Source organism: Paralichthys olivaceus, chromosome 13 (assembly GCF_024713975.1).
Source record: "Paralichthys olivaceus isolate ysfri-2021 chromosome 13, ASM2471397v2, whole genome shotgun sequence".
NCBI classification, from domain to species: domain Eukaryota; kingdom Metazoa; phylum Chordata; class Actinopteri; order Pleuronectiformes; family Paralichthyidae; genus Paralichthys; species Paralichthys olivaceus.
Genome location: NC_091105.1, coordinates 7,320,619 through 7,348,524, shown reverse-complemented (window position 1 = coordinate 7,348,524; position 27,906 = coordinate 7,320,619). Strand labels below are relative to the sequence as shown.

The following is a 27,906-nucleotide window of genomic DNA, read 5'->3' as shown; positions in this document are numbered from 1 at the left end:
GGAACCACGGGCAACAAGGGCGGGCGCTCGCTGACGTTTCGAGCGTCGCTCATTGGCTGCCGGTCCGCGACGCAGCCCCTCATTGGCTGCGGTGTCCGGCGCGGGGCGGGGCCTGAGCGCTCCCAGGCAGGTATGTCGGTGGGAAGTTGAGAGGCGGCGCGAGCTCCTCTGTCCGGAGCACTGGGCGAAGATGGCGTCGAACAAGAAGGGCGGCGGGAGCAGGCTGGAGAAGGGAGTGAATGGAAGACGCTCGTCCAAACACAGAGAGGGTCCAGTGGGTGAGTGTGACTCGTGTTGTCCCTCTGTCGCTTTAAACGTCTCCATTTTGAAGCTAACCTCCCCCCACCACCCAACCTCACCCCACCCCCATCTCAACACGAACCGTTAGCAGCTACGTTAGCATCTGTAGCCGAAGTGGAGCGGCTGGATTTGAGCCGCTGGGTGCGTGTCAGCCGCTGGGTCACATGGTTGTCAGGGTTCAGAGCGACGATGAACCGAGAATGGACCCGAAAGAAGTCGACCCCCCCGGCAGTGACGAGCTTCCGCCGCTCACAGCTCCAGTGTGTGTAGTTATGTATGTATGTATGTATGTATGTATGTGTGTGTGTGTGTGTGTGTGTGTGTGTGTGTGTGTGTGTGTGTGTGTGTGTGTGTGTGTGTGTCCCGTTTTGTGTAGCTGTAGAGTGATGTAGTCTGTCACACACACACACGCTATTATTTCTGGTGTTGACTTGTCCCGCCCCGTGTCTCTGCTCTCAGCTGCTGACAGTGACAGGAGCCACCTGAACAGGTACGAGAGTGGGGGGGGGTGCAGCTAGATCAACCTGTGTGTGTGTGTGTGTGTGTGTGTGTGTGTGTGTGTGTGTGTGTGTGTGTGTGTGTGTGTGTGTGTGTGTTACTATAGTTATGAGGCCAATTTAGGTTCAAAACCACTGAGAGGACATTTTGACTGGTCCTCACAAAGTCAAAGGGTGCTTTAGGGTCAGGGACTAGAGGATGCATTGTGCCAATGAGTGTCCTCACAACTATAGAAAGTGTGTGTGTGTTTTGTAGTTTCTTTTTTTGTTGGGGGAAGGTGCCATTATATAGGTAAATTGATTATATCTCGATATAGATGTGTGGGTTGATAGATTGATAGATTCATATTGTGCCTTTATCTTCCAATAGATAGATAGAGAGATAGATAGGTTGATTGATTCCTGCTTTTCTATATCGATAGATTCCGATTTCCCGTCCTCTTGGTGATAGATAGTAACTCTACATACTCAGTATGGAGATTACAGAGTACAACAGTATTCCACAGGTGCACTCACATAACAGACAACAATCAGAGTATAAACTGTACTAATTAAAGTACATATAAGTATGATAACTAACAACATATAAGATAAAGACACAAGACAATTTGAGCTGATTTAGTGCACATGTGAGAGGTGAGAGCACCAGTGGTGATTATATGAAAAAAGATAAATGTGTGTAAAAGTGATTGCTGTTGCTGAAATGAGTCTGTCTGTAGGTCTGTGTCAATGTTTGACAGTGTTAAGCCGAGCAGGCTGAGATATCGGAGAAGACTCTCACCCAGGTCAAGGTATCTTCAGGAGTTATACATGAGGTTAAATACACACAATCTAATATAGGTTAGATCTAAAAAAAGACGTTTGGATAAGAGATGTCCTGAAGAACCAACCAAATCCTGTTGCCTATGCACATATGTACAACTCTTTAATGCTGGTTATGACGAATGGGCACTTTGTAAAAGAAGGTATCAGACCCAGCAGGACGCTGCCTGCAGGCACCGTGTGGATCTGCTGTCGAGACTAAAAGAACTCCCTCTGTGGCTCTATTCTCCTGTAAACTAGGCCGCTGTCACACTGTAATCTGGAACAATCCAACCAGTCCCCAAGCACCACTACTTTCAAAAGGCTTCCTCTTGCTCTGCAGAACACTAAGAACATACCATACATTGTGTGTTTGCTGCACTAATTAAAACATTTTTAGCATCCCATTTGTGAATGGTGTGTTTACAATAGCCTTAGGCCTGTATAATGAGATTGGCATATATTTTATATAATCCAAATGGTTGTGTGAGGTCCCTAATATGCTCAGTAAGAGTCAGATCCAAGAACCAAGACTTTAGATTTCTTTTCCATTAAACATGTGGCATTTTTAAACTGAAGGGAAGCCATATGTGTCCTGGTGATGAGAGCAGTGGCTCATTGTTGCTAGTTTCCTGTTGTTCAGGTTGGCCTTGTTGTGCTCAGACTGGGAGAAGGGTCAAAGCACAACATGACAGAGCCCCTGCTGCTGCCACTTCCTCTCTCTTGTGCACTTCTCACTGCTCACTATTTGCTATTAAAGCCTGCTTCCTATGGACATGGTGTTTGTAGAGTGTCAGATATCTGGCAAAGAACAGAAACCATATCTTGTAAAAGAAAAACATGTGAAAGATCAATTGATGGAATTTTGCCTTGAAACAGGTTCAAGCATATGATGAATGTTGATACTTTAAAATTGCAGATGCATATTGCAGATAGTTGTGTGGTGCTGGGATGGTGCATTCAACTTCAAGGTGTGACAGCCAGTGTGTTTTCAAGTCTGTAGTCTTAGATCAACACTGACTTTCTCAGAATGGGTGTGGACTTGATTAAAAAAAAACAAAAAACAAGCCATTGTTTGTCATTGAAAATAGCACAGTTAATCATTCCGATGTTATAGTGATTTGTCATTGCAGGAAAAGCAGAGGTGTTACTAATAATGTTATGTTTGGTTGCAGTTCTGATCAATATGACAGTGAGACAGCGATCCTGTGCCTTTCCTGTTGTGACTTGTCAAGATATCTTTCATGGAATAAAAGCTGCCGGGCCACTCTGTATCAAGTCATCACACTTAGGGTTAGGTGTGCTAGTTTGGTCATATGAGAAACCTATGCAGCCCAATTTTTATGTGGCTTGGATCCTAATTAAGGAAGATATGGGCTGATGAAGATTCACCAGTTAGTTAATAATGTCATCTATACCTCAAGAAAGTTTGGTCTTTGGTTTTTGAGTTGTGGCTGAGCCATGATGACTTGAGGTGGCATCCAAACCAAAGACCAAACTTTCTGAAAATAGCAACATGTTGTATAATAAAACATTTTTGGTTTGTTAATAACTACACCAAAACTAAACCAAAGAAACGACCCAACATCTAATCAGGGCCATAGTGGTGTTACTCTTTGTGTCTCCTAGTTATGTGTCTGTAACTTACTCTGTACTTTTGTGAATACTGTTGTCCCTGGAGTAATGGGGCTATCTGTGATATCAGCCAAGAAGTCTGAACCAAGAGCATATTTTGTTCTATATTTAGGGTGTGAACATGTTGTCCATGTTCTGCAATCATTGTCAAAAATTGATATTTCTCAAGAGTTGGCACACATGGTACATTTCTGCTGCATAAACAAACAAAAGGAGGTTTTGCATGAATTCAATTAAACAATAAAAAGTCCAACACAGGCACTACTTAAGATGTTTTCAGACATGACCTGGGGGTAAAGTCCAGAGAATTGTCTACGGAGTTTACACAGAGTTTACCTTTCACACAGGCACAACGTAGCAGGAGGTTCTCTGCAGGGATGCATTCACAACAGCATCAAATCCTCTGCCTCATTCAGGTGAGAGGTGGAGCAGCCGGGTGCCGCAGAGGAAGGAAGTGACATATTGCTGACAAGATCATGTTTACAGCACCCCGACACCATCGTAATCTCTTATCACCACAAACTCTCATTTTTGTGTATGTCTCGTGTTATAAGCGTAACCCCCCCACTCGCTCACGATGAATCCAGCAGAGGAGCCCCTGCTGTGTTCACACATAGATTTCCCCGGAATATCAATGGACTTTATACTTGGGGGGCAAGGGGGATAAAGTCCGCAGAAACTCAGGAGCCTCTCAGTTTGACATTTGTGTTCACAAATATGGAAGATCTGTGGAGTCCAGTGCTTGTCTGAAAGCAGCTGTAGTTACAGGGTCAGGACTGGATCGATTCATGTTATCATAGTAATTACTGATCAGTTGATTGTGACAATTGGTTGTCTAAAATTATTTGTTGAATTAAGCAGTATTTGAGGATAATCTATTATTGGTTTCTTAATTTTATTAACTTTTCATCATTAAACTGATTGATAATTACAATGATAATGATGGATAATGACTCTACTGCTATTTTCAGTGAAAATTAAATATATAGATTTAAGCGGTGAAAGGGAAAACCCCTACGATGGTGACCCTGTTATCATCTCATTATGTCATGTTTATGTCTCTGCTGTAATCTTCCCATTAGGGCGAAAGTCACAGGGAGTTGCAGCTGAACAGCCAATAGCAAAATAGTACATGGTCACAGGGAGAAAGTCAACCCGGCTCAGGTTGTCCATTGCCGCACAGCTCTTTTAAAAGAGGCACGGGAGGGATGAGAGGGAGAGGATAGACACATTACATCTCTGAGTAGAATCGGTGATGACAAGGCTGACATACAGAGGCTGACATACAGAGGCTGACATACAGAGGGGAAGATCTACATCGTACGGACAGCGAGGGGCAGAACAAAACCAATTGGAAAGCATTATCGCTGTCATCCCTCCCTCCCTTTCTCTCATTCTGTCTCTTTTTCTCCATGCTCTCATTGTTTTCGTGGAAGAGAGGAGACAGACAAGGACAGAGACTTGAACTCAGAAGCTGGTAAACACTTTTTCTTTTTTTTCATCTTCTAGCTTTTTAGTAGTTACTCTGTATGCCATCAATTGCATGCTATATGCCAGAAGCAGCCTGAAGGTAGTTTGATACAAACACTTAATTCACCCAGTTTGTGGGCCCCGTAGGAGTCGTTATGTGTGTACTGTCGCTGGTGTTGGTTGTTGTACATGACTTATTAATACTCCCTCTCATCCATCTTTAATGTGGAGAGACCAGGTGCAGCTTAATGGTTGCAGTCGGCTTACAGTTACCACTTTTTCCTGTAAGGCAGAATGGATGATGCTGAAGCTTGTTACAGTTGTACACAAATGTACAATGAGGCAAAAAACATATTTCATTCATCTTTTTAAATGAAAATTTAAAAGCAATTCAAACTTGCAAACAGGCAAAGACTTTTTTTATTTTATAAACTCAAACAGTGAAAATAATTTAAAGAAAAAAAGAGGTATGTTCAAAAGTTTGCCACCCTCCTATTAAGTTAGTGATTAATAGGGATGAACATAAATCAAAATTTTATTGACATCACTATATGGCCAAATTCAATATCCAAATTGGAGGAGCTGCAATTGTTTTGTAAAAGTAAAAAGCGTCAAAACATAACATAATAAAAAAAATGTCATATTGCAGTTCTACAGAGATGCCCTGGCCTACCTTAAATTATATGTATGTAATTTGCCTGGGAATATGAACAACACTTGCTAATGCACAAAAGGCGTGGGTGATAAATAAGTATGTGGCTTACATTTTGCTTTCAGTGAATCCCATAGTGGTTCATTAACATATTCTGCTTTAGATGCAGTGGCGGCTTTAATGTTTCTCTGTTTGAGGCTGATCTGTTTTCTCACGTCAAACAGTGGTGAAGTCTTGCATGTTTAAACTCAGAGGACGGCTCGCACAATGGTGTTCATTAGCATTATATTTGCATATGATTTGCTCCCTGCAGTTAGAATGTGTAATGTGTTATTGCTTCATTGTCATTAAACTAGTTTTAGACAAGTTTACGCTGATCTGTGAGTTCATAAAGTTCGCACCTAGCTTACTCTGTCAACATAACTCCTATTGGCTTGCTGAGCTCATAGAGTTGTTCCCCCTGCTCTAATTAAGCAATGTAATTTTAATTCTGGCGGCTCGCCCAATCTGATTTGACTGCTATAGCTGCTCTTGCAGCAGGGCATTTGTGTAACTGCTTGACCACTGTGGACCCAGAGGCCACACTGCTGTGAGAGTGGTTATGCAAACAGTTGAATATAAGATTTTCTTTGTGTGTGTCCTGTGGTGTTTCCAGTTTTATGCTGATGTAATGCGTCAACAATAAATAAATGCCTAATGTGTTGTCCAGTTCAGAACATTTACATGTGTGTTCTTGGACAAGGTCCGAGATGTGGCAACAATCCCAGCATTGTTTGTGTTTTGTCATTAGATGAAATTATTTTCAGTGCCTTATGTTTTCTGCGTTGTTCAGTATGATTTCTTCTTTCTCCCTGATCCTTCACCTCTGCCTTCCTTAAGACTCTGTTAAACCTAATATTCTACACATGTCGGTCCCCAGATTCAAATCAAACCATGCAAGAAAAGATTTTAAATATGATGCCCCTTCTATCTGGAGTAGTCTATAGAAGGATCTTAAATTGACAGAGCTAGTCACTATGGTGGAATTTATGTCAGATCTTAACTTATTGTCATTGTGAATGCTCTTAGATCTTTTTAATGAAATCCACAAAGCTTATTATACATGCTGTGTGTGTAGTTTAAAGATAGCTGTATTTGTATTTGTTATTACATTTTACTTTTAAAATTATCAAACTTTCTTAATTCAAATTGGCTGGTTTACTAATAAATTGTATATCAAGTGGTATTAAAAAGTCTTAAAGTGAACTTGTTTATTGCTGTAGACACCTTGCTAACCATCCAATCAAATTCACAAACATTATTTTTCACAACCCTGCACAGCTTGATTTTTGTTTGGAACTGTAGAGATGTCATTTATAGACACATTCTAAAGCTTTTTGCATGGATGATCAATATGGAAAAGACCGCTGTTTTCCCATGAACCAAACTCAAATAATATCACCAGAGATCCCATATTCACGCCTCCATGCTCTCAGGTATGTGAGATAGAGTGCCTACATCTATAGATTATAACCTCAATACAATTTGAAGAGTTTAATGTAAACATGTTTGACTTTTTCTTGAAGTCATGGGACGTTCTTATCTGATAGTGTATTCCTTTCACATGGTTCAACTGATGTGAAATTTTGCCTTAAGCTGCTGCATGAACTTCACAGCATTTGGATAGACACTGACTTGTAATGAAGAAATAGATTCTCAAGTGTCAAACATTTTGGCCCATAATGTAACTGTGACAGGACAAATTAGACAGCGGCGGCTCGCCACACTATGTATTGCTGCTTTATGTAGTGTGCTCAATTAGCTCCACAGATGTTTTTCAGTCTGTCTTCCCCCTAAATAGGAATGCCCCCTAAATTCAATAGGCTATCTCAACCACAAATTTCATACACACAATAGTTTCAGTGTGTGGAGATAAGTCTAACAAAAAATAAACACAGAAATTATTGTATTTGGAAAATAAGTGATATGTGAAACTAATATAATTTAAACTCACTGATGCCTGTCCTGGCATTTTCAGTAGTATATGATGCTTTACCGATGCTTGTATCAGTATCAGACCATCTCTAGTTGTGTTCAGAATTGTTTGATTGCGTAATCTAAGGCAGGAGTAGTGCCAAAGGAACAGTGTGGAGTTTATTCTGCAGGAAACTTTTGTAACATTTTCAGCTAAGTTTTTAAATTGAGACAAACTAGCTTTCTAAATGGAAAATTGTGCCTGATAGAGAAGGACTGAGAGCGGATAACAAGACAGAAAAATTAGTAAATGAGCAATGACTGAAGACATTTTTTATTTTCTCCCTCACTCTTTCTATGTGTGTGTGCGTGTGTACTTCTATCTTTGCGAGGACCGGTTTAAGGCATAGATATTATTGAAGACATTTTGCTCAGACCTCCCAACTTTAAAGGTCTGTATGAGGGTTAACTATTGGTTTTAGGTTTTGTGTTACATTAGGTTTGGGCAGAGGTTCGGTTCAGGTAATCAGTTGTGATGGTTAAGTTAAGAATAAGGGGCTAATTAATGCATTATGTGTATGAGAGTCCACAGGATGGTATAAGTGCAAATGTGTGTGTGTGTGCGTGCGTGTACGTATGTTTGCTAGAAGTCATCTGGCTGATAAATGTCTCCTCTCAGATGTCGGGGGTTGTGATTCCTCCCAGCAAACTGAAATTGCTTCTCCTATTACTCTTCCTGAATGGCAGGCTGTAGCAGAATAATTGTGCGATTAGGGCTCCATTATTTCTTTAACCCTCAAAACAATATTTCACTTGGGAAGAATCTGTTCTCTTTGCAGTATGCTTGGGCAACATCAGCACCACATCCTGAGATGTTGCTTTAGGGATGTATAAAATAATTGCCTTGCTTCCCTTCCCATCCCCCCCCCCCCCCCCCAATACTCCCTTGTTGCTGTAGTCTGCGCTGAAGTTTTAAAAACAAAAGTTTGAGGATGGATGTGAGCTAATTGCAAGGATGGCTGATGTCATTTTAGCTTTTTATCACATTACAGCAGAGACTTTCTTTAAGTGTCATTTTCAATTGGTCGTGCCATAAAATAATAATTATAGCAAAACTTCAATATATATAAATGTAATTCTTAAGAGAGGTTTATTTCAGCCGAGAGGTTATGTTGTCTCTCTGCCTGTTTGTTTATTCCAGGCAGGATTACACAAAAGCCACTGGACAGAGTTCCACACACAAGATGCTGTTTGGGTCAGAGAGGAACCAACAGTCAACTGTGTGGTTTCCTTCACTAAGGTTAAAAAAGTCTAGTTGGAAGGCACTGTTGTTCTCTGTCACTTTGTGTTATTCTCTGTGTGTCTGTTGTCCCTTCTGCTCTTCCCTCTGTGTCTCACTGTGCCAGTAACCCTGTACATTTAGTACCAGCTAGTCTCCCAGAGGGAGGTGTTGTGGAAAATGAGGTCTCAGGTGACTCGACAGATGAGCTCGGTCCACCAGTGGGAATCCAGCAGGGTCATGGTGCTGGATCCTTGTTATGCTATGTTAGGGCAAAGATATGAGCACACTCGATAAACCCACTCAGTTGTGTGTTGTCAGTTGTATACCTCCCTTTGGGACTCTTACGTGAGTGTGAATATGTTTTTTTCAGTGCATGACTAATCTGCGTTTGTTCCCAGCAGCATGACGTCAGCAAAGGGCCCTGCCTTTCTCCTCGTGTTCCATGCATGTCTGCCTAGATGTCTGTGGATTCTTGCTGCTTAGCTTGGATTTACATCATTTAATTTCAAGGCTTGCTTAACACGTTTCAGCCAGTGAGCTTTCATATGCCAGGCTATGGGGGATTAGTTAATAGGAGTAAGAGAACATTGTGTTGGCCATATCCATTGATATCCTGCCCGCTACAATGTCTACATGCTGATTACAGTTACGGGTGTGATGCTGAATAGAAATCAGACTGCTCCTTTCATTGTCTGCAGAACGGGATACCATTTTGACAATCCAGTTCTATAAAGTGCAGCATGATACAGTGTCTTTGATTTGACAAATGCATACACTCAGGGTGAGAAGGGCGGTGTAATTAGGACCAAGATGAGCAGCAGTTTTGGGCATACATGCCCCTCTCAGCTATCATTTGCCCTGGTGAAAAGTGTTTCTCTAATGGAATACATAATCATATGAATCAACGTATTTTGTAAATGCATCCCACTCATATAAAGCTAATGTGTTTTTCCGTTTCACCTTCTTTGCTCCCTCGCTGCTCCTAGTGATGGACACCAAGGCAGTGTTTGCGGCCCTGTACAGCGTGTGCGAAGAAAATGCCACTTTCTTCTCAGGAGGAGCCAAAGGAACACAGGGTGACGCGGCGCGGCGGCTGGTGGATACAATGAACTTGATCCAGGAGCACGCTCGCAGTCTGGAGCCGGTCATCTCTGGCTTCGCTTCAGTTTACCATCATTTTGACTTTGACCCACACATACCTGCTAATGGCTATCGTTCGCTGGTCAAGGTAGGCTGTGGGGTGTTTGAGCTCTGTTTGTGTGTATGAGTCATGATGTGTGAAGCTCTATTGCGCAATACATTCTTATCAATATCTCCCCACACTGTGAGAAACTACTCTCCAGCATCTCTTTGCCTTGAAAACGCTTTGTTTCAAGGTCAGTCCATTTATTTCACAGATTGATTTTATGTTGCAAATCAGGTTACATAAAGTCCTCCAGCAACAGAATATCTACCACTACTGTACCTACTGTACTTATCTTCTACTCTTATTGATGAAACTTCATGACCTTCAGTGGCTGGAGCCCACCACAACTGAATGGGTCTCACAGAGCAGCAAATGAATCCTGCTCTGTTTTCTAGCATCTCGATTTCCACATTCTTAATCCATCTCACCCTCATAGTGCTACTCTGTGTAATCCGTAACACCCGAGTGAAGCAGCGAGCTTTTCACATGCTCGCTCTCAGGCGAGCACATGTTTTTTTCCCCCTTCAAGCTTACCACCCTAATCTTAATTATAATGTAAGTAGACCCAGAGGACATGCCTCTTTAATGATTGCACAATTAAAGAACAAGATTACACTTGTTAATGATACATATCCATTTTTCTAAAAGAAGTAATGACCATAAGTGCACTATGCATATGTCAAAGATGCATATCGTTACAGATAGTATTTTGTAAATATTATATGGCTTGTTTATAACTCATTTTACTCAATTTGCTTGTAATTTAATCGGACTGGCTTTGCTTGTCAGTATTTTAAAATTAAGATGGTAGCATGTCTTGAAAGTGTTGATTTTAAATTTTGCAAAAACTAATTCTCAAAATTCTCCATTTTTTTCTAGGTGGTGCGTTGCTGCATTCTCCACATCATCCACAAGGGGCGCTACATAAGCGCCAATCGCCGCAGCATCTTTTTTAGAGTAGCGCACAATGCAGGGGAGATGGAGGCATACTGCAGCGCCCTGTGTCAGCTGCGTGCCCTGCTCTACTTGGCTCAGCGCATGCTACATGACAACAGCTCTGGCAACTTGTTTTTCCAGGACGAAAGTGGCCTCAGCGAGAGCTTTGTCCGCGAGTACTCATCTATGCACAAGGGATGCTTCTATGGCCGTTGCCTGGGCTTTCAGGTGAGAAGAGCTGCGTTGCACAGCAGCTGGTAGTCAGATAGAAGAAATAAAGGATAGGGAGGTCAGAAGTCGTACCCTTGCATGCTTAGTGGCTTCATGTGATGCAAATGTGGGCCTGTGGAAATAAAAGAAGCCACTGTAGGTAAAGAGTCAGAAGGATGTTCATTTCCTTACATGATGTCAAGTGACCTGTTGACATTAGAGGTAGTACTAATACATTGCTCCGCTGACTTCTTAGAATAATAGCGATTGACCCTGAGCAGAGAGCAGTAGTGGCAGAAGTCTAAATTTGTCAAAGCCAGGAAAAGAATAGAGGGCTTAAAAAAGACTCCTGCTGCTTAAATCGGCAAGTAAAATGGAGTAAGTAAAAAAGGATGGTGGAGGACATGCTCCTCTTTACAGCCGTGGCCTCTGTTCTTCATTCATCTTAACTAGAGAGGCTCAACCCTCAGTGGACAGAAGTGAGGATCAGCCTACAGGGGAATAAAAGATGAAACCTGTCTTCTGTCTCCATTAATTCATAATGTCTAAGATTCATCTGATATTCTTATTATTGATGTTTAACCTTTCTCTGATTGAATGATTGCTGTTTTATTTACCATATGTCTTGAATAACTGGAATTTGGTTGATTGATTAGAATTCAAAGTCTGTCTTTGTTTTTTCTGTCCATTCCACCAGTTTACTCCATCTATCCGACCCTGTCTCCAGACCATTGCTATCGGCCTTGTGGCCTTTGGAGAGAACTACAAGCGCCATCAGTCAGGAATAGGTCAGCATAATCTTGTCTGCAGCTGCACTCTCTCATCATCCAGCTACTTCGTTGTCATTCATAGATCGTACTCATCCATCCCCACGCCTCTCTTACATTGCTCCTTGGCCCCCGACTGTGTACCTTTTTGATGTTGTGTGTTTGGATTTTAGATTCTCTTTCATCCTTTAGAATCTTGAAGGCTAGCTGGTGTGTTTCGTCTATATTTCAAAATGCTTTGAACACGCGCACAGTTATGCGCCGAGGCAGAGAAATAAGAACATTCGCAATCATATACACATTTGCACCACATACACAGACACACACACACGTAATTATTTAACATTGAAAAAGGAATCGTTCATCTCTTATGGATTTTTTGTGCTCTCTGCTGCTTCAAAGTGGAGGCAGGAGGTATTGCACCATATGGTGAGTGTACTGGAACCCCGTGCCCCTTCTTCGTAGTCCTCTGTAGTGAACTGAGAGGCTACATGATGATATGAGCTGCTTTTATTCCACAACTCTTGTTGTCCGTGATAGTCTTGTACAGTGATCTGTATGCTTTGTTCGCTATTTTGTATTTCATTCAATAGATTAAAGCCTGAGATACATAAAAGTTCACATTCTTCCATTTGCCTTTGTGCCCATCCCTGACACCTTGCATTAAAAGTAGGGTCGAATTGGTTTTAATTCCATGAAGTGCCTCTGGTCAAACATGACTGTTGCACAGTAGACTGGAACCATCCTGTGGCAAAAATGTTAGAGCTGTGACGACATAAAAGCAAATGTACCCTGTCGAGTTGGACTGTCTCAATTGAAACCACATCTCTGACGTTTGCTGTGTTTTAGCACTGTCACACTCCTCTTTTGACAAGCTTTTCTTTTCCTCCAACCTTTCACCTTCCTTCCCTTAAAATGTACTAGCAATTCTGATTTTCCATCATTCCTGCCCTCCGTCCTACAGTTTCTGTCTTTGTTCTCATACCCATTGTTCTGAGCTCCTGTCTTTGTCTTCGCAAACCACTTTTCATTCCCATTTTCCACCTCCTCAATCATACACTTGTTCTTTTCTCTGAACTCTACTCTCATATCTTTTCCTGTCTCACCCTGTCTCTGGTGTCTCCTACACATTATACACCCTCCTCATTTTCTGTTCCTTCCTCCATCCACCAGGGGTGGCAGCCAGCTCGCTCTTTACCTCAGGGAAGTACGCCATTGACCCTGAGTTGAGAGGGGCGGAATTTGAACGCATCACCCAGAACCTGGACGTCCATTTTTGGAAGACCTTCTGGAACATTACTGAGACTGAACTCCCGTCGGTGAGTGGACTGTTAATGCTTCCTTCAACACATATACAAACAAATACGCTCCTAAAACATCTGTAATATAACCATGTTGTCATTGCTAACCCATGCGCACAGATAAGTGCCTTGCCCCGTTTTTAATTTTAAAACGGTATCAGGGATGTTTTACTTCCCTTTGGTAGGATGTACCTTTCTATCATTATGCATTTTGGCCTACAGGCTGTTAGTTATAATAGAGTGAAATTCAATTTATTCAATAGGGTTCATGATTTATTCATCTGGTTTCTCTTTCTCTCCAATGACCTGACTCTCTCTGTAACTTGTAATCTCTGTGTCTTTCTCTCTCTTTCTCCATCTCTTTCGCTCTCTTTTTCTCCATCACCGTTCTCCCACCAGAGTCTGGCCAGTATGACATCCACTCAGGTTAAGGTGAACCGGCCTCTCTCTGTGCCCCCTGTGCCCTTTGACCTTCCCTTGGCGGCCAACCACAGAGTATCTGTAACCATTTCTCCACCGTCTGCGCACATTGGCACTGCTCCAGTTCAGATGAGGCTCATCTCTTATGACTTGCGTGAAGGACAGGTACTTAAATCATCATTCAGTTTATGCTCCAGGGTTGTTGAGGAAAATGCAATAAAAAAAAAGTTTCACACTCTCAAACTTAATGCAAAACTCTACTAGCTTTGCTGCTTATGTGTCTCAAGCTACATCCTTGTTGCCACTGTTAAGTATTTGTTGTGTGACCTAGTTTGTGACAAATTTCCTCCACTGGGTCTTTATAAACGACCTTGCCTATTCCAGTAAAACAAATTATTTAAATTATTTAACAGTAAATTTCGTATGTCCCGTATTTTTCTGAGCTGCCCAAGTAAACGACAGCTTTGAAGTGTCCCCTTGGATTTAATCCTCTTCATTATCTTTCAGCCTATTCCTCCTTCATAGGTATCACTCTCAGATTTCCTACTCCAACCCTAATTCTCTTTAGAGACTCCCTTTCTCCTTCTGAGCTCGTTCTCCTTCCCTTGTAGACTGGTGCTTAACCAGACGTGTTATCAGCAAACGCTTTCAGCCATTGATCTTGCTCCAGAAAAACAACAGTGTCCTTTTTAATGTTGCAAACTACAAGCCTGCATCAGCAGAAACCCTCTCTCTTACCCACAGCCTCCCTCCCTCCTTGTTTCTGTTGATGAATGGGAATTAGCTTGCATTCATGCAGGAGCAGGAAGGGATGACAGCAAGCTACTGCAGAACAGCCATTTAATCACTCTCCCAAAGGACCCCTGTCAATAAAATATACTATGAATGAAAAAAGCTTTTGTTTGCAGAAAATACCTGAGAATGAGGCAAACGTCATGATTTGTCATCATGTGATGTTTTTTGAAATATTAGATCTAAACAATAGGCCATGGTTGTTTGTCTGTTAGTTGACCTTTTTAGACTAATACCTTTCTGTCTCACTCTTTCCAGGACAGTGAAACCCTGCTATCTCTCTCCCGCTCTGAGGGAGGATCCATCTCTCTGTCGCTGGGGTTGAAGGCCAAGCGACTCCCCTCTTCTCCTTGCTTGCTGATCCACTTCCATGGAGGGGGCTTTGTGGCCCAGACGTCCAAGTCCCATGAGGTAAATTGGTGCTCTCCAACTGGATCTAACTCAGTTTCTCTTGGAGTTTCTTCAGCTTGGACTAGAAATTCAGTGTATTATTATTTTGCAGGAAAGTTTAACTCTAAAAACTCTATTCACATGTTTGTATATGCATGTTTTTTTACTTATTTGCGATATTCACAATGGATTATTTGATCAAAATGCAGGAAGCAGAGGTATAATTTGTAATTGGAAACCTCGTAGCCACATACCGACATCACTGCACCTTTGTTATAATACACCTGTGCAAATTTAAGTCTGGATCTCCACAGCCGCCATCCACTTCCCCACCTCATCCCTTCCATACTTCACATTCTGACTGTCTCAGGCAAATCGTAATTGAACCTCAGCTAATTAAAGTGACGAGGAGACATACATTAGTTGACAGTGGAGGAACAGGGGGGGTTCCATTTTGAGTCTCCTCCTCTGTCAGTAGTGTGGTACGTAATGAGCCTTTAAGCTAATTATATTGTAATTAATCTCTGAAAAATGAATACAGACACTTTAACCTCCTTCCATGCCCTCTTCGTCGGTGAAGTGCACAAAAAGTTGGCTCTTCTCTTTCACATAAATTGTTGCTTCCTGTCACTCACTTTATCCTCACTCCTCTTTTTACTTTTTAAAAGCGAAACTAATTTATAGATCACTGTGATTGAACACTTTCTTGTAATTACTTTGTAAAACAAATGTTCTGTAAACCACTTTAATCAATAGTTTATATCAATGACTATAAAGTAGTAGCCTCAGGAAGTGTCTAACCTGTCTATTTTGATGCCCCACCTATTTACCTACACTGGTGTGGTCATCTGTGGCTATGTGCAATCTTTATGTGGCCCCAGGCTACTTATAGCCACTTCAAGACAGGCCTCTCTGAAATCACCAAGGACATGCGCATCCTTGATCTGCGGCTGCATAGCAACCAAAGGATGTGAGGGAGCAATCAGAGAGGGGGGTGAGCAGGCTGTCATGTCGAATTAGCGGAGACCTGTTCAACCCTACAGAGAAAGATTACCCTGGGCACTAATGCAAAACTTGTCAGACTATCCCTGTCCCTTCTTCTTCTAGGCTCTCTTTTTTTCTTACATCCTCAGTCTCACTCTTTCTAATATCTAACAAAATCCCTTTTGTTCTCTAAGTGTTCTTCTCCACATCTTTCTCCTGTCTTATTTGGGCGACATGTACTTTCCTGCTTCCTGATTTTACTGGGTGCCTTCTGCTCGCTTAATCCCTCAGGCAAGGCCAAGGAAGAGAGGACAGACAAAGAGAAAGTTTCTCCGAGGGCAGAACCCAATGTTGTCTTCTGTACTTCTCATATCCCTTATCCCTTCCTTGATCCTATCTCTCCTGTCCTCTGGGCGAGATTGAGAGCTCGACTTCAGTTTCAGGAACCTTTTGTGCTCTTGCTGCCCAAAAATACTGAGATCTTAGGAATGAATGTCCTGGCATCTCTGAATTTAGCAGCGTGGACACACACACACACACACACACATATGCACACGCACTGGCACACACCCACACACACACACACTGTTTGGACAGAGGAGGTAAAAGTCGCTGATTAACTGTTCTTCCTGACTGTCTTAGAGTCAGTCTAGTGACTGCAGCTCCCATTAATTCCTGCTTGGAGAACAGATCCACAACCCTTTGAACAGTGCGTGTGTGCTTTACTTGGTGAATCGGATGTGAGTGTGCGTCATACAAAATTAACCAGCCTTGGTCCCAGCCCAGCAAACACACACACGTGCCCCTTGTGTGTTTGTTGTGAGTGCTTTGCTATTTTTATGTAGACTGATGATAAACTGTCTGGTCTGCTCATGGAGCCGCATGTTGACACTCATTTTCGTCTCTTTAAGAATGGCTGTTGTTTACACTCAGGTGACACACACACACACACACACACCTTAAAATTACCTTTGCTATTTCGCACAAACCCACACTGCCTGACCTTAACAGTGCTTGGACTGTATGCACACACTCGCTTGTCAGCAAGTCGCACGATAAGATTGATTGTGACAGGTGGTTCTTTAAGACAGCACAGCTGACTGCTGAAGCTGTTGTTTTTTTATTTTATTTTTCACAACGAATCACTGGTTGGTGATGCGTCATGCATGAACTTGCTTTTCCCGGCATTGTGAATGGAGAGCTGTCGCCTCCACTGTCAGCCTTGTCATAACTTGTCAAAATAGGTATTGGAAGAGACAGAAGAGAGGGGAAGGAAAGTTTATTTTGATATAAGTTTTGATGCCTTTCTCGCATTTCAAGGTCACTGCATTGCAGTTCTGAAGTAAAGTACTTTCCTTAGTTTGGTGTAAGAATAGTAAAAACGTAACGTGACTGTAGCAACTTGGAGAGAAAGTCGCACTCAGTATTCTGACAGAGACCACTTTTGTTTTTGTTGACTATCACTGTTAATCCACACTATCCCCTTGTCAGTCTTTTACTTTTATACTCTGCAAACCTGGACATGTAGACACTTTTGTTATTACCAAATGAGGAGAAATGAAACAGTGATGACTGTGAGTGCAGCCCTGATTCTCCCTTCTGTCTAGACAATAAACTAGAAAGCAGACAGATGACATCAGAGGGACATATAATCTTTGTATCTTTTTATCCTTGTTTCTTAACAATGCATCTCTTTACCACAACACTTTCTCTTTGTCTCCCTGTCTCTGTGTTTTATTGTTGCTGCTTTTTGTTTCTCATAAACTTAACAACATATTCATTTTGAAACTTGACTGTTTTTCAATCTATTAATTCACCCCTCCATACCTTTGTCTTGTGCAGCCCTATCTGAAGAGTTGGTCCCAGGACCTTGGTGTCCCCGTCTTGTCAATTGACTACTCCCTGGCCCCTGAAGCCCCCTTTCCGAGGGCCTTGGAGGAGTGCTTCTATTCCTACTGCTGGGCTCTGAGAAACCACCACCTACTGGGTACCGACACATCTCACAGCCTTGTTTATACATTGGGTAACACTTTATATTAGGGAACACATATCAACCATTAACTAGTCGCTTATTAGCATGGATATTAGAGGTATATTGGCTCTTTATTAGTCATTATAAAGCACTTATTAATGCCTTATTCTTAATTACCTTATTCTGCACCTACTCCATCGATTAACAGTTTTCCCTTAATAGCCTCCTAATTACTGCTTATTGATGGTACGTAAGGAAGTTGTTGTACATGGATTACAATCAAGTGCTTGGAAATGTTCACTTTGTGTGCTCTCTAATATAAAGTGTTACCATACATTGTTCATATGCTGGCTTTTATCTCCCCTTAGACCAATATTAATGAATAATCGAGGATGGAGTGTTTCTATTTTATCAATTTCTATATTTTGCTTGTATAGGGTTCTCGAACACACGCACACCATATGCATTCATCATAAATCGTCTCGTGATATGTATTGTAAAAAAAAACTCGAACTACACTCTTTATTCTGATGTCTGTTCTGTATTTTTTTCTTAATATTTTAACATTACATCTCTTTACTACTAGAGTACAGGGATTATTTGTAAACCTCACAGTCTCCTCAGCTTGAACCTTTACTTGAGAACATTTTGGCTAAGTGGACTTTGAATTGTAATTGAATACTGCTGCCTTGTGCACATGAAAGGAAATCAAGTTGTTTATTAGTCACAATAGTGGAGTAAAAAACGAACCTATTCCAGTTTCCAATTCCCTTATTCATTCATCACTTTGAAAGTAATCACGCTTCAGTGCAATGTCTTGTTCTGTACGCGTCGCTCTGTAGTCTGGTACAAATTGCTGCGATGCTCAATATTCAGGCAGAAAACTAAAGACATCTGGTCGGTTTCGGGTAAATCTGATCGCTGAAGCACACTGTGTCAAATTAACAGTGACTGTACTGCAATATATTAATGTTGAAGTACAACAATATCACGGTCATAAGGCAGTCAGTGAGACAACACCCCCTCAGCAACAGCCACATATTCAGCAGTGTTATGGTGGAGAAAAGAGATCCTGTTTCTTGTTTCTTGATTCTCTGGATTTCACATTTATTTCATGCTCAATATCTAATTTTTTCCGCATGAATTCACTTTTGTTTCTTCCAGTTTTTCTCTTCACTTCTTTACTCAGCATCCCATTTTTATCTCTGCAGGATGGACCGGAGAGAAAGTATGTCTGGCTGGGGATAGTGCGGGAGGCAATTTGTGTCTGACGACATCGATGCGAGCGGCTGCCTTTGGTGTTCGAATGCCAGATGGCATCGTGGCAGCCTACCCGGCTACCCTGCTGACTGCCTACGCATCTCCCTCCCGTCTGCTTTCACTTATGGATCCCCTGCTTCCGCTCAGTGTGCTCTCTAGGTGTCTCAGTGCCTACGCAGGTGTGTGTGTGTGCGTGCTTTTAAACAAATCAAGCCAGGTTTCTTTTTTATCTAATGAAGTTGAGAATTCAGTTTTAGATTTTCCTCCATTTTCTTACTTCCCAGCACTTATGCTTGTCTCTGCTGTTTGCATCAAAGATGCTCCCAGCATGATAATTCAGACTAATTGATGGCTTGTTTATAATGATGCTAAATATTTTTGTAGCATTAAAAGTTAGCAATATCTTTTCTAAAATATATTATATATATATATAATATTCAATTTGTAGTGCTGTAAAAGCCGAGCAATAATTGGCATTTTATAGCTGTCAAGCTCATTTTAATACTTTTAATCAATTCATGACCAAATCACTAAATTGTTTGGAAAAATTAAGATAGAGTAGGTTTTTGTTGTTGAACTCCACTGCCCATTAATTCACTTTTAGTACAGGACTAAACAAGTATTACTCATAAAACTGTTCTGCCCTCTTGAATCTATCTGTTTCAATCATTTTGTAATCCAATACTTATATAATATAAAAATGATTTCATTCATATTTATTTGACAAATCAAACTTTAGGACAGTAAAATTCCTTCAGAAGAAAGTATAGTTGTGTCTGAAAAACCTTCCCTTACAAAAACAATTCAGCACTTTATTCTGTTATTGTTTGTTTTTTCTGTTGCTGCCGTTGATGCGTGTAATCTGCAGAATAAACTGTTGCTAGTCACTTGACTAACTTTGTCTCATAAAGGAGAACTGAAGAGGACGACAGGAATATGCCAACTCTTCCAATTCTTACACAGAGATATCGTCTTTCCTAAGTCTCCTTTCAACAAGCAAACTGGAAGACTTATAATATTCACTGTCATTATTTGTATTGCTATGTCTTATACAAATTCCTGGGTTGCAGCATTGAAGCCGCCCCCCACAGCAGTATCTTTACACTGCTATCACACTTTTCACATCTCTCTTTCCCCCCCTAACTCTTCCTCCTCCAGGCAATGAGCCACAGACTGAGAAGCAGGTAGAGAAAGTGAGCACACTGAGCCTGGTGAGAAGAGACACGGCGCTGATGCTGCGAGATTTCCGACAGGGAGCCTCCAACTGGATCCACTCTCTGCTGGATCACAACAGAGCTCCAGCTTCTTCTGGCGCAGCTGCAGAGGTGCCACCAGGAGCCACTGGTAAACCACCTTCTGTGCATGGGTGTTTTTTGCTTTCATATGCACCCAGCCAAGAACTTTAAATGATGTGTGGGTGGTATCAATGTGTTTTGACAGAGAGCTTTGGTGTTCAAAGTTGTCTATAGATGCTATCTGCTTATGTCTTTGATCATATCTAGACACAGAGATCAGATCTCAGTGAGAGGGAGTGTGTTCCGCCCATGTTTTCAGAAAAGCTCTAAAAATATGAAGTTTAGGGGACGCTACCAATATTTCGGGGTAAAAAAAAAGGAGATTTACATACATATAAACATAGGCAATTATTCCAAAGATGTTATTGTCAAACTTTTATGACAAGCAACTGTAATTAATACTTGATATTTTACAGTTTAACAATAAACTATTATAAATAATTATAAACAAAAAGAAAACGCAACAAAACATAGAACTTGAATCGAGAAAATAATTTTTTAACAGAAAATATGAATATAATCCTCATCTTTTCTGCATTGTTTATTCTGAAAGGCTCATTTCAGCAGATTTTTATGGGCCAACCGATACATCTGTTGGGCTCCAGTTTTCAGTGTGTTCATTTATTTAAATAATATGACTTCAACAACTTCAGCTCCCTCCAAACTTCATATAAACCCCATATGGAGGAGGCCAATCCCCTTTGTTCAGTGTTCAGCTCAACATTTATCACTTTATCCCTCCGAGTTGCATAACACTCCGGCTGTCCCATTCATATCATTTCACCTGTTTGGAGCAGCAGGGCTTTGACAGTCATTGTTAACTGTCGGCACCTTAAATCTGGTTGCAGATTGTAATTTCCCTGGTGTCCGCCTTGCCAGGTGACACCTCCACAGCTGCAAGTCCAAAACTGATGAGAATGTCATTGGTGGGTGTACATTATTAAACGGCCATCAGGGTGCTGAGATGGTTCATTATTGAAGGGATTGGAGATTGGAAGCTCTTTGTGAGGAGACCAGCCATGACGACTCTTACAGCTGTGTTTTGAAGGCTCAGGGCAGGCAGATGATATCACCATGACAGCATTATTTGAATTTCCTCCACCCACTTCTCTGCTCTTCTTCCTGATATTACAATTTGCATTTTAGGCTTTTAACTGTTGGCTTTCAACCAGAGGACATACTATAAGTGGAAACACTAGAAGAAGTAAAAGTGATTGTGTACTACTGTGTATTTAATTTCCTGTGTCCTCCAACTGCTATTGGCCCCAAGTGAATTAGAGTGACCTTTCAATCCCTCGTACATTTTATAATTTAGATGGCTGTTGTTCATTTTTTTTAATAAACATTCTCATTGTTTTTCTCTTAGACACTTAACCCTCCCTTTATCTCCCCTCTCTCTGTGTCACAGATGCAGTGAGGAAGAGCATATCAGAGGCGTCCATCTCTTCTCCTCACGCTGATCCCCCTGTGCCCTCCGAACTCTCAGAGTTCCCCACCAGGAAATTATCTGTGAAGAGCCAGACTTGCCAGGACTTGGGATCTCACAGCAGCTCCACTTTGCACAGCACACCACTGCTGTCTGAGCGCACTGTACGTTTCTCCTAAACTTGTTTACAGTGAGATTAGCGTGCTCTCAGTTGATGCTCTTATCCAGAGGAAGTTAAGTTGCTAACTCAAAGGGACACTGAGTTGTTAGTCGGAATTTAACCTGTGATTAAATTGATCTTGGTCTGGAATTTGATGATGAAGCTCCATTGCTGTGTAAACTCACACCAGCCTCTTATCTATAATCAGATCATGTCTGCTTTCATACATCTGGCCTTAAAATGGTTTCACATTAAGTATTAAAGAGGTCAAATATTTTGTCAGCACAAATATTTTGGCCCTGTATGGAACAATGTTTTTTACCCTGCAGTTTTTGGTTGTGCAGGTACTGGCAAGGCATTGCAGATTATCCCTGCATGTATTTTTATACAGGCAGACTAGATTAGTGGCTGGCTTGGGATAAATAGCAAGCAGAGGTGACGTAAGATTTTAAATATGCTTTTCCTCCTTGAAATGGGGATTGTTCAGCCAAGACTGTCAGGCACAGAGCCAAGGTTATTAGATTTTCACAAGGACAAAGTGTTGTGAGTGTGTGTGTGTATATATATATAACCAAGTTTGCCTGTCAAATATTTTATGCTTTATTTCCTCTTATTTCTTATTTCCCTGACATTCCATTCTACCTTGACCACTTACTGCTGTCCAACCCAACTTGATTAATTCCTCCTTCCCTCTGTCATGTAGCCAGAGGATGTGAATTTCTTCTTCTGCAAGGATGCAGATCCCTCCATGTCCAGTGACCTGTCTTCAGTGGCCATACCACCACCTGCTGGAGAGGAGGGATCAGAGCTGGGGCACTGCAGGGAGTTCCCCCTTGGGTTTGAACCTCTGCGTTCAGAGCAGCTGGCTGAGATGAAGTTGAATAGCTCTCCAGTGGTCAAGGATCCTTTCTGCTCACCTCTTCTGGCCCCTGATAGCATGTTGACAGGCCTGCCACCTGTACATATAGTGGTAAGAAGAACAAACCATTTGAATGATCAACAGAATGATAAAGAGATGCACGTTATTCCACCAGTTAAAGATGACCGACAATCTTTTTGGTCCCTGCAACTTGTTTTTCCTTCAGTGAGAATGATTGTTTTGGGGTTTTTTGGTCACTGAAACAGGTTTTAAACTTTGTAGATACGATACAGAAGCAGAGCAAGAACAGGACCGTTTGTCTATCACGGTGAAGAAAAGTGAGGATGAGAAGGTGTTTAAGAGGGAAAATGAGGCAACTTCAAGATGTTTAGAGATACAGACAGAGCACTCACGACTGCACACTGCCAACATTGTGACAGCGAGATGGAGTGTGATGTGCGAGATGGATTAGGTTGAGTTAATATGAAAATGAGGTTCTGATTTTAAAGTGGCTAGAGTGAGTCAGCAACAGTGGGGACAAAAGAGAGTGGGACGCTTGGCTTCCTTTTCTTCATCCCTTCATTAAGATTCTTGACATGTCTGAAGTGAATCCTAATTTGATTTTAAGCATTTATGCCCCTTCCCTCCCGCTCGCCTCCTCTTCCTCTCTCTCTGCCCCTCTCAGGCTTGTGCATTAGACCCCATGCTGGATGACTCTGTGATGTTTGCCAAGCGTTTGAGGAACTTGGACCAGCCTGTCACTCTGTGTGTGGTGGACGACCTCCCCCACGGCTTCCTCAGCCTATCGCAGCTCTCCAAGGAGACGAGAGAGGCTGCCAACGTCTGCGTGGAGCGTATCCGCGCTGTCTTCACCCAGAAGGACACCCCCCCAGAGCCGCGCAAGCACCGAAAGCTGGAACGGACCGATAGGGGTGTGTCAGCCTCTTCTGGGGAGGGTGCCTCCCTCTTTACTGGTCCTATCGAGGAAGAGGAGCAAGATGTCGGGCGTGGGGTCAAAATTGCTGATGGGGAGGACTTAGTTACTGTGGCAGCTCAGAATAGCACTGATGCTGGCGGTATTGGAGCTTAAGTAAGGATAGATTAAAAAAAACAAGGACTGATGTTCCCCCGAGGGAAGGAAGGAAGAAAGAATAAATGAAAGTCAGACCGATGTAGGCAGTGCAGTGTCTAAAAGGACGAGAGAGAAATGATCCTATGAACAAGAAAAGAGGGGACAGGGGTAGTAGAGGAGAATGTCCCTTTTTAACACAGAATCTTCCTCTGCCACTTGTTTGTGCACAAACGCAAATTTGGCAGACAAAAAAATGAACACGCCCACTAAAGACACTAATGTTAAAGAATCGAATGGTTATTTAAAAGCTACTTAGATCAAAGAGCAGCGCTCACCCACACGTGTAGCACACATAATTAACAGAGTTGCTGTTTGGCAGCTCAGGCTAAAAGCAGCGCAGAAGATTCTTGAGACGAAGCCTGAACGGGTGAATCATCCAGGCCGACGCAGTCATTTCAGGCCCTAATCAGACGGTGGTGGGCACACGATATGTTTCTGTATAGAGACATCCCTGTCAAAATGGCCACTTGTCCTTTAGGGCGCCACTCTGAATCACACTTAATAACTCTGCACTGTGTTCTTCATTATGGTGGCTTGGCAGTCGATGCAGTTCACGTTGTGGATGATAACTCTGTGGACTCTCTCTAAAATAGAATTTAAAAGGTAAAATTCAACAACAAAAGCTCCAAACTGGAGGAATTGATTTACTTGCATCTTGAGATTCTGATGCAGTTTTTAATCATATTATTAACCCTATGCAGTAGTTTTACTTTTGTTATTTATATTTTTTGGTTTTTGTATTGGAGTATAATCTGAATCTTGACGGGTTCCCATGTTGATTTGTGCGTTATATTGTTTGTTTAATATAATCTTATGCTGTTAATTCCACATTTTTGAATGTGTTTAATATTTACCTCTGCCTCTTTAGCCACTGCTGCTCTGACATCCCGGGACTGTCCAATTAAACTCGTGCCCTGTTCTCACTAATGCATACTGATGGGATAGAGCACATGTGGAATATTCCACAGCGACTTAGTCTCTTATCGAGATGCTGCCTGGTGCTTTTTGTTGTGCTGAAGTTATTAATGCAAATATTGCATTTTATTGATGCTACAGTGGGATTTGTGGAGATGCACTGAGACGCATCATTTTTGGAACACAAGTACGTGCTTGAAAACTCATCCTCAATCAGTGCTGTGAGTTGCCTGAAACAGGCAAAATGTTTTTATTTTAAGTTTTGAAAAAGGCTGCTTGACCTTCTTACTCTGCAGAACTGATGTTAGAGAGGGAGGTGGGCAGCGAAGAGCTCAGCCCTCAGCTATCAATACATATTTTAAACTTCACTGCACTGACTTTTCTCCGAGGGTTGCTCCCATTCCTCGGCAGGTGTTCTTGCTCACTACTTTCCTGCACCGTATGCACTGTGGCAAAGTACCACTTCTGTTGGGCCAGGGGATTTCCTGCCCAACAACCGTTTTCCACAGATCAGACGCTTTTAGGGAACACTCGAGGGCACTGACCGAGGAAAGAGATTGTTAGCGTGCTGTGTAAATGCCACATATGTTGTGTTTGGCCAGCTGAAGGGGCTGGCAGTGGAGGTCCAGATTTTCTTCTCTGCTTCCCACCATCACATTTGGGGTTGACTTTGTTTTCAATAACCCAAGGACACTCCTCTGAGCGAGATGCCACTCAAGCAGTCTGAAGTGTACTAAAATGTCCTTCGCAGGGTCAGTCTCTCTATCAGGTCCAACTAAATATAGATGCCAACAATGCTGGCACTGTCCTGCCCTTGCCTGGTGACGGGGCTGAGGTTGCCAGGTCTGTAGAGAGAGATGCTGTGTGATGAATAGGATTTATCCGAAGCTCTCGAGTGCAAAATCCTCCCTCCTGTAGAAGAGCAGGATTTTCAGCAGCAAAGTCATGCTACAGGATTAGGCCATGCTCAGTTCTGTCAGCTCCGAGTACTTACCGCAATATGTTTAGTCAGATTGATGGAGAGAACCAGGGCCGTGAAGAGGAAGAGAGTAATACACTCATTCTCTCAGATGCGCTGGGTTGAAGTTTGCTTCACTGCTAATGCTGACTCTGCACTTTCGCAGTGGTTTGGGTATGACAATCCACGATGTGTATTTAAGCTTAAACTTATACACGTCGCTTTTATTATTGTATTTTTCCTCCTTTGCTTGGTGCCTGTGAGTGCGGCTCAAGTGGAGTCTGCACGTGCACATTAGTCTTTGTAGAAACGTGAGCTCACGTCTGCTTTGTTTGTGTCGTTTGGGAATGGCACCTTACAGACGAGACTATTAGCTACATAAATCATCTGTTGTTGTCTGGAGAAGTCGGACCTCTGGCACAGCAGGTTTATTTGTGAAAGATCCAGCACAGACGAGCAGGTTTGATCGGCCATCAGCACTTTTTTTATACGAGGAAAAGAAAATTGTGTCAAATGAATTCCCTGTCTGTGTTTTGACCTTCATGTGACTCTTCCCCTCAAGGTGTGTCAGGCTAAGCTGCCTGCTGCTGACAGACCGGAGCCTGCGAGGCGTTTATGAACTGAAGAGTATCTCAGTGTTTCATTTAGTTCTCCCATTCCGGACATTATTATGGCTCCGCTGATGCCCACGTGCTGCCAGTGACTACCAGCTGAAATGTCTGATTCAGTACTGTTTCAATCAGTGTTGCTGCTTCACAGTCTGTGTGAAAACAATCCACAGGGCATCTTTACGATTCCAAATCCTCCCTGTGAGTACAAACTAGTTTCAGTGGTTCAATTTTTGTACTGTATACCTCGACTGTTGTTTGTTTTACTCTTGGAAAGCTGCTCTCACTGGAGATTTTCTTTGCCCTGAGTTGATTTCAATGAAGTGCAATGAAAAATGCAACGCTGCTGCAAAAGTGAGCTAGTTGGTTCAACCTTTAGGTCAATATTCACAGCTGCACACCAGCATCACACTATTTTTCATGTTAATTGGTTGTTTCTTGTTATACAATGTGTTTGAATCACCTCAAGGTTGGACTTCATATTTAGCAACTTACATATCATGTCCTGTAGTAGATTTAACTACACCCCTTGAAGCTTGATTATTTTTGTTGGAGTGAATGTTCATTTCAGTCGGATAAGTTTCATTTAAAGTTAATTTCAGACAGAACCAAATACTGCAGGAGGAATCTTGTAACGTGTAATGTTCTGTCCTTGCTGTTCACTGGTATCCTTGAAAATGCAGGTGATAGTCGATGCCAGTCGTCCTGCAGCCTATATGCAAATTGCTCCGCACTGTAAAATGCAATGCTGATTTAGAAGAAGAATATCCTTTCAAAAAACAAGCCATAGACTGGAACATAAGTTGTTTTAAAGTTTATTTTTTACCTTTTTATTTTGTTTTATTGAAAACACCACAAGTGCAAACCTGTGAATTAAAAAAAAAAAAGAATGTGTATTATATGATCCATGTAGATATTTTTACTTTCAGATTTGTTGATCAGATTTAATGATTTCCTTTTTTTTCTTGGACTGCATTTGCAGATTTCATACCAGTGTTTGTCTGATATGCCACAATTAGGCTGGATTCTTCTTCTGTTGATTTTTATCTAAATAAATATATTCTCCCATGAATGTGCTGTTGTGTCCAAACTCATGAATTAAACTTATTTAAATTGGTCACAAAAAATGAACGAATTTCCCGTGATACTGAGACTAGTTTCAGTCAATAAAAAAGACGACCTTTTCTTAAAAATATAAAATATCACATCAAATGCTTACATGCGCAATACAGAGAGCTCTCTGTCACAATCATTTATTTTGTCTTCACAGAAGGGGGAAGAACACATGTAGTTCTGGAAGTACAACAGTGAGGTACTTGCGTTTTACAAGAGTATTACTATTTGATGTTACTCCTCTCTAAACATCACTGTCAAGTACTGCGTTCATCATCTGACGGCTATATATGAAAAAAACATAAGCTTATAGAATGTGATGGGTAAAACCACCGGACAGTATAAATGAGCAACACGTCACTTTGGGTACATCATAAATTGTTCATTCAATTATGTTGGACTGTACATTAACACAATTCTAGTTTTAATAGTTTCTCATGTTTATATTGTATTTTCACTTCTTTCCTTTACTCGGTGTGTATTTCATTATTCCCTTGTTGCTGCTGAATGAAAATGAATCTTATCAAAGATTCAAAGATCTGTCATCGTAGGCAGGAACAAGGAAATTATAAAAGCTTCTTTCTCTTCTATATCTACGTGTGTGCGCGCGCGTGACCTCTAATGAAAACATG

At 41.7% G+C, this 27,906-nt stretch overlaps 1 protein-coding gene across 9 annotated transcripts; it reads left to right on the top strand.

Moving 5' to 3' along the window:
• Window positions 1-106: 106 nt before the first annotated feature.
• On the top strand, window positions 107-27,233 carry lipeb (lipase, hormone-sensitive b). Of its 9 annotated transcripts, XM_069537742.1 has the most exons (16): window positions 150-278; window positions 760-790; window positions 4,670-4,710; window positions 9,577-9,818; window positions 10,656-10,940; window positions 11,620-11,710; window positions 12,092-12,118; window positions 12,863-13,008; window positions 13,390-13,575; window positions 14,461-14,613; window positions 17,419-17,563; window positions 18,760-18,987; window positions 19,967-20,152; window positions 21,512-21,693; window positions 22,393-22,659; window positions 23,234-27,233. In XM_069537742.1, the coding sequence occupies exons 1-16, from the start codon at window positions 191-193 to the stop codon at window positions 23,636-23,638; spliced, it is 2,703 nt and encodes a 900-aa protein (XP_069393843.1). In that variant the 5' UTR covers window positions 150-190; the 3' UTR covers window positions 23,639-27,233. The 9 variants fall into 9 exon arrangements, with proteins under 9 accessions (XP_019948901.2, XP_069393845.1, XP_069393843.1 ...); XM_069537743.1 differs by lacking the exon at window positions 12,092-12,118 and having other exon boundaries at window positions 151-278; XM_069537749.1 differs by lacking the exon at window positions 760-790 and having other exon boundaries at window positions 175-278.
• The last annotated feature ends 673 nt before the right edge of the window (window positions 27,234-27,906 follow it).

Coding starts and splice junctions, on each gene's coding strand:
- lipeb (XM_069537742.1), top strand. CDS start 191: ATGGCGTCGAACAAGAAGGGCGGCGGGAGCAGGCTGGAGAAGGGAGTG. Junction 17,564..18,759: donor GAGAAACCACCACCTACTGG/GTACCGACACAT, acceptor TTATCTCTGCAG/GATGGACCGGAGAGAAAGTA. Junction 22,660..23,233: donor TGCCACCTGTACATATAGTG/GTAAGAAGAACA, acceptor TGCCCCTCTCAG/GCTTGTGCATTAGACCCCAT.